Source organism: Oncorhynchus masou, chromosome 20, assembly GCF_036934945.1.
Source record: "Oncorhynchus masou masou isolate Uvic2021 chromosome 20, UVic_Omas_1.1, whole genome shotgun sequence".
Classification (NCBI taxonomy): domain Eukaryota; kingdom Metazoa; phylum Chordata; class Actinopteri; order Salmoniformes; family Salmonidae; genus Oncorhynchus; species Oncorhynchus masou.
In genome coordinates, this window is record NC_088231.1 from 11273977 (window position 1) to 11281476 (window position 7500).

Here is a 7500-nt window from a genome sequence, read left to right on the forward strand (position 1 = left end):
AGGTGTTAACCCCAAACATCCCTTCACCTACAGTAGCACTGTTTAACAAAGGGATGGGCGTAATACGTGTGTGTGTGTGTGTGTGTATGTGTGTATGTGTGTTGGCCTATCTACCATCGACCCTCTCCATCCATCCAAGTGGGGTATTCAATAATTAAGAGCAGGTTGGCAGAGAGGGATGGGGAGAGTGTGAGAGAGATGTAGAGCGAAAGAGAGAGAGAGAGAGAGAGAGAGAGAGAGAGAGAGAGAGAGAGAGAGAGGAGGGAGGGAGGGAGATGGAGAAAAATAGTGTTAGAGAATTAGAGAGATATAGAGAAAGACGTGAAAGCACATTCATATAGAGATAAGAAAGATCCCCCTACATAGTGCATGACATTGGGCCCTGGTCAAAAGCAGTGCACTATATACAGTTTACATACACCTCAGCCAAATACATTTAAACTCAGTTTTTCCCAGTTTCTTACATTTAATCCTTGTAAAAAATTCCCTGTCTAAGGTCAGTAAGGATCACCACTTTATTTTAAGAATGTGAAAATCCTGGTAAAACCCTGGATCATTGTTATTCTAACTTCCGCGACGCATTAAAGGCCCTCCCCGCCCTCCCTTTGGAAAAGCTGACCACGACTCTATTTTGTTGCTCCCAGCCTATAGACAGAGACTAAAACAGGAAGCTCCCATGCTCAGGTCTGTTCAATGCTGGTCCGACCAATCTGATTCCACGCTTCAAGATTGCTTCGATCACGTGGATTGGGATATGTTCCGCACTGCGTCAAACAACAACATTGACGAATACACTGATTCGGTGAGTGAGTTTATTAGCAAGTGCATCGGCGATGTCGTACCCACAGCAACTATTAAAACATTCCCAAACCAGAAACCATGGATTGATGGCAGCATTCGAGCGAAACTGAAAGCGCGAACCACTGCTTTTAATCAGGGCAAGGTGACCGGAAACATGACCGAATACAAACAGTGCAGCTATTCCCTCCGCAAGGCAATCAAACAAGCTAAGCGTCAGTATAGAGACAAAGTAGTCGCAATTCAACGGCTCAGACACAAGAGGTATGTGGCAGGGTCTACAGTCAATCACGGATTACAAAAAGAAAACCAGCCTTGTCGCGGACCAGGATGTCTTGCTCCTAGACAGACTAAACAACTTCTTTGCCTGCTTTGAGGACAATACAGTGCCACTGAGACGGCCCGCTACCAAAACCTGTGGACTCTCCTTCACTGCAGCCGACGTGAGTAAAACATTTAAACGTGTTAACCCTCGCAAGGCTGCAGGCCCAGAGGGCATCCCCAGCCGCGTCCATAATTTGCAAATAAATTCATTAAAAAATCCTGCAATGTGATTTTCTGGATTTTTTCTCCTCATTTTGTCTGTCATAGTTGAAGTATACCTATGATGAAAATTACAGGCCTCTCTTACCTTTTTAGTTGTGAGAACTTGCACAATTGGTGGCTGACTAAATACTTTTTTGTGCCTCACTGTATCCACATCACTTTCCTACCTCATGATGCCATCTATTTTGTGAAGTGCACCAGTCCATCCTGCAGCAAAGCACCCCCACAACATGATGCTGCCACCCCCATGCTTCACAGTTGGGATGGTGTTCTTCGGCTTACAAGCCTCCCCCTTTTTCCTCCAAACATAACGATGATCATTATGGCCAAACAGTTCTACTTTGGTTTCATCAGACCAGAGGACATTTCTCCAAAAAGTACGATCTTTATACTGTCTATTGGTCCCCCTCAACTTTAAAGCAACCAGCATTTGGTGACAGGAAAGTCATAGTCCTTTTTGCCAAAGTACCATACAAGCATGGTTGGTTGGTGTGTGTGTGTGTGTGTGTGTGTGTGTGTGCGTGCATGCGTGCGTGCAAAAGCTTTCATTATCGGGCCATAAAGTTGAGCCATGAAATATTAGAACATGCTTGAAATAAGTTAGTCAAATTAAAGATGCACTCCGGGATCTTAAGCACAACAAATTCCTAACATATTGCACAAATGTAACTTGTAATATATCATACAAATTGCAAAATTCGTAACATATCGCACAAACTTGGATGACGTAGTACACTTTAGGCACGTGAGCATGACTTTCAAAACTACTGGCTGAAATTATACACAAGTTAGAGAGTTCATCTTTAAGTGTGTTTGTGTGTTTTAAAGTTCATTTGTGTTAGTGTTTGTGTGTTTTAAAGTTAGTGTGTGTGTTTCAAAGTTAGTGTGTGTTAGGTGTGTGTTTTTAAAGTTAGTATGAGTGTGTGTGTGTGTGTTGTAAAGTTTGTGTGTGTTAGTGTGTGTCGCAAATCTCCTCATAACTGTCTTCATGGTCTCATGAATTCTTCATTAAGGGTCTTTCACGTCATTATCAGGACTGACTCCGTATGAGGGACCACTGAGTAAAAGCATGTGTGTTTCTCCTTCACTACAGAAACACATCATGAGGTTCGTAGAAAGACAACAGTGTCCTTCTCCACCAACGTATTCAGTTAAAAGTCTACAGAGAAACTCAATCTGAGGGTGGATGGTAATGATTGTCCTCTACAGGGAGCCGTAGAGATTATCTCTCCATATTTTACCATAACTTAGCTTTGGTTGGCGAGGCGCCCTACTGTGGTTCTGGTCGGGACATAAATGTTGGAATGAGTGGCGCTGGGGCGGAGTGTGTATGCACGCCACTGCACGCACGGACACACACCCACAGCCCGCTGACACCCCACTGACACAGCAACCATTTCCTGCTGGGTTGGATTCCATCATTAGCTTTCTGGTAGGAAGAGAACGTGTTGTTGTCGATGCACTGAACAGGTCATTCAGGGTCTTTCTTCCTTCCTTTCAAGCCTACTGGGCAGCATGACATATTAATAATGTATCTTCCTTGGTGAGGATGAGGTTATGGGAATCACTGGCCGTTCAGAATAGCGGATGTGGAGGCAAAGGGTTTGTATTCTGTGAGTCCTAGTGTATGTATGTGTGTGTGTACTGCGAGCGTAATACGTGTGTGGAAGAAAGAGAGAGCACTGCATGCACTTATGTATGTGTGAATATGTGTTTGTGTGTGCAAGTGTGTGTCCTCCCTCACCCTATCTGAGTGACGGACAGGCCCAGAGGCCCATTAGCCACTGTATTGACAGAGGGGGAGTACTGCTCAAGTGCTGCTAAGTGGACAGCAGACAGATAACATGGCAGCGTCCATCTAGTCGGTCTCTAAGTCTCACAGCTCTATAGTCCACACTGAGGTGTGAGGGCTTCTTGTTCTGTTCTGGACAGCTGCGGGGCTAGATCCATCAGTCTGGACTGACCACTACAAACGGTCAACTGGGCTTACTGTTCCTACCCACTGTGTGTGTGTGTATGTATGTGTGTGTGTGTGTCTGCAGGCGAAAGAGAGAGTCCAGTTATCTAGCTACTACACAAAAATACAGGTCTATTGTTTGCAGGTGTGTCTAAATCAACATGATTAATTTCCCTCCATTTCTCTCTCCCTCGGCAAGCGGTATCGATGCACCAAGTCTGGAACCAACCATGTCCCTGAACAGCTTCTACCCCCCAAGCCATACGACTGCTAAATAGTTAAATAGCTACCCAGACTATCTGCATTTAGCCTTTTCTGCACTAACTTTTTTTGTTACTCATCACATACGCTGCTGCTACTATTTACTATCTGTCACGTTATTCCTAGTTATGTACATACACATCTAACTCAATGACCTCGTACCCCTGCACATCCACTCAGTACTGGTGCCCAGTGTAGTTATGTACATACACATCTACCTCAATGACCTCGTACCCCTGCACATCCACTCAGTACTGGTGCCCAGTGTAGTTATGTACATACACATCTACCTCAATGACCTCGTATCCCTGCACATCCACTCAGTACTGGTGCCCAGTGTAGTTATGTACATACACATCTACCTCAATGACCTCGTACCCCTGCACATCCACTCAGTACTGGTGCCCAGTGTAGTTATGTACATACACATCTACCTCAATGACCTCGTACCCCTGCACATCCACTCAGTACTGGTGCCCAGTGTAGTTATGTACATACACATCTACCTCAATGACCTCGTATCCCTGCACATCCACTCAGTACTGGTGCCCAGTGTAGTTATGTACATACACATCTACCTCAATGACCTCTCAGTACTGGTGCCCAGTACCCCTGCACATCCACTCAGTACTGGTGCCCAGTGTAGTTATGTACATACACATCTACCTCAATGACCTCGTACCCCTGCACATCCACTCAGTACTGGTGCCCAGTGTGTAGTCAAGTTATCATTACTCATTGTGTATTTATTATTACCTGTGTTATCACGTGTTTAACTTCCTATTATTTCTCTATTTGATTTCTCTCTAGGTTGTTGAGAAGGGCCTGTAAGTGAGCATTTCACTGTTAGCCTACAGCTGTTGTTTATGAATCCTGTGATAAACAACATGTGATTTGTCTCTACAGCAGAAATCCAACAGAGTGGATGAGGGGGAAGAGAGTTCCTTCCCGCTATAGCTGAATGTGCATGGTGAATACTAATACAATCAGATCTCTCTCTCACACACACATGCACACACGCAAACACACACACACACACACACACACACATTCTCTATGAGCAATAGCTGTGGCATTTGCTATCTATCACAGCTAGTCACAACAACTGGATAGAGGCATCGGGGTACTTTGGCAACACACTCCTGTGCGTGTGTGTGTGTGTGTGTGTCAACAATACTCCTCCGCGCCAGCTGGAAACTGAAACTATTCAGGGTTTATAATCAAAGGCTGAGCAATCACTGTGCTTGTTTAAGGCTGAGCATGTGTCCAATGTCATTGATAGGAAGTGCTATCACTATCAGATTGGCATTTACAGCGCGGTCGAAGGAATGTAAACTAAAGCCAAGCGGAAGAGCCCTGGGGCCTCAGCGATAGACAGCTGTGGTTGGTTACTGCTTTGTCTGAACCTTATGTACCCGTTTCATGTGGTAGATGCTAGATTTGGGGGGGGGGTTTTAAAACATTGGAGTTTGTCACCTGAGGTAACCCTACAGTGTGCGATGGTTACTGAATGGTTACCCAATTTACTTTCACAGCTGATCCAACGGTTACCTACAGTTGAAGTCGGAAGTTTACATACACTTAGGTTGGAGTCGTTAAAACAACTCCACGAATGTCTAGTTTTTTATAGTTTTGGCAAGTCGTTTAGGACATCTACTTTGTGCATGATACAAGTAATTTTTCCAACAATTGTTTCAGACAGATTATTTTACTTATAATTCACTGTATCACAATTCCAGTGTGTCAGAAGTTTACATACACTAAGTTGATTGTGCCTTTAAACAGCTTGGAAAATTCCAGAAAATTATTTCATGGCATTAGAAGCTTCTGATAGGCTAATTGACATCATTTCAGTCAATTGGAGGTGTACATGTGGATGTATTTCAAGGCCTACCTTCAAACGCAGTGCCTCTTTGATTGACATCATGGGAAATGCAAAAGAAATCAGCCAAGACCTACTCAAGTCTGGTTCGTCATTGGGAGCAATTTACAAACACATAAAGGTACCACACTCATCTGTACAAACAATAGTACGCAAGTATAAACACCATGGGACCACGTAGCCGTCATACTGCTCAGGAAGGAGATGCGTTCTGTCTCCTGGAGATGAACGCACTTTGGTGCAAAAAGTGCAAATCAATCCCAGAGCAACAGCAAAGGACCTTGTGAAGATGCTGGAGGAAACGGGTACAAAAGTATCTATATCCGCAGTAAAAACAAGTCATATATCGACATAACCTGAAAGGCCACTCAGCAAGGAAGGAGCCACTTCTTTAAAACCACCATAAAAAAGCCAGACTACGTTTTGCAACTGCATATGGGGACAAAGATCGTACTTTTTGGAGAAATGTCCTCTGGTCTGATGTTGTGGGGGTGCTTTGCTGCAGGAGGGACTGGTGCACTTCACAAAATAGATCGCAACATGAGGTAGGCAAATGATGTGGATATATTGAAGCAACCATCACAAGACATCAGTCAGGAAGTTAAAGCTTGGTCGCAAATGGGTCTTCCAAATGGACAATGACCCCAAGCATACTTACAAAGTTGTGGCAAAATGGCTTAAGGACAACAAAGTCAGGGTATTAGAGTGGCCATCACAAAGCCCTGACCTCAACCCTATATACAATTTGTGGGCAGAACTGAAAAAGCGTGTGCGAGCAAGGGGCCTACAAACCTGACTCAATTACACCAGCTCTGTCAGGAGGAATGGGCCAAAATTCACCCAATTTATTGTGGGAAGCTTGTGGAAGGCTACCCAAAACGTTTGACCCAAGTTAAACAATTTAAAGGCAATGCTACCAAATACAAATTGAGTGTATGTAAACTTCTAACCCATTGGGAATGTGATGAAAGCTGAAATAAATAGTTCTCTCTATTATTATTCTGACATTTCACATTCTTAAAATAAAGTTGTGATTTGAACTGACCTAAGACAGGGAATTTTTACTAGGATTAAATGTCAGGAATTGTGAAAAACTGAGTTTAAATGTACTTGGTTAAGGTGTATGTTAACTTCCGACTTCAACTGTACATATGTTCGATCTTAATTTGACCAGTATTGTCGCAGCAAAATAATCCTACAGCAACAGGATTTTTACATTTAGTCCATAATTTTGATTGAAAAAGTGCAATACTGTTAATGTAACCACGTGTTCGTGTCAGTTTTCAGTGAATTTATGTCAATCGTGTAGCTCGTCTGCATTCAGGAAAATTTGCAGTATCAAAAAAGTGTTCAAATTAAGATCCTACATCTGTATAAGGTATCCACTACAGAGTGAGTGTGTGTGTAGGTGCATACACTGTAGCAGTACTATCCTACCTATGCAATAGCAGAGCAGGACAGACAGCAGGACGGACAGACCCACGGCGCTGAGAGCAGTGCATCTCCAGGAGCAGTACTTGGAGGACTTCTTGAACTTGAAGGCGGAGCGGGAGAGGGTGTTTCTGGGTAGGGGCCGTGTGGGCGGCGAGTAGACTGAGCCCGTTGCCATGGTGTAGCCTGGAGTAGCCGTGCTGAACAGAGGGGTCGTGCCGGTGCCTGTCTTGAAGAGGAAGTGCCTGGAGAAGAGGACAGGAGAGAGAGAAATAAAGAGAGAGGGAGAAGGAGGGTGAGAATGGAGACTAGACAAAGTAGGAGATTGAATGGAACTACATCGGCTACTAAGTTCTAGCCTGGTCCCAGATCTGTCTGTGCTGTATAGCCAACTCCTATATAATGGTTACTATTTGGCAAATTCGCATAAACAGATCTGGGACCAGGTTCCAGTTTAAAACACAAACAAAGTAACAGATACAGTAGCAAATGAAGTAGACAGTTAGTAGAAACTAACCACAAACAAACAAACACTTGAATGCCTGAGAAGTCTAAAACAGGAAGCATATGAACACGGAACAGACAAAGCATTCCAAAAATGTTATGGAAAAAGACATACAAGGAC

At 43.8% G+C, this 7500-nt stretch overlaps 1 protein-coding gene across 2 annotated transcripts in view; it reads right to left on the minus strand.

Moving 5' to 3' along the window:
• LOC135506975 (teneurin-3-like) overlaps nt 1-7500 on the minus strand; it is a 425857-nt gene that overhangs the window by 135439 nt on the left and 282918 nt on the right. For both annotated transcript variants that reach the window (XM_064926416.1, XM_064926417.1), the window contains one exon: nt 6882-7120. In XM_064926416.1, the coding sequence (XP_064782488.1) occupies nt 6882-7120 (239 nt within the window). The remainder of the gene's footprint in view (nt 1-6881; nt 7121-7500) is intronic.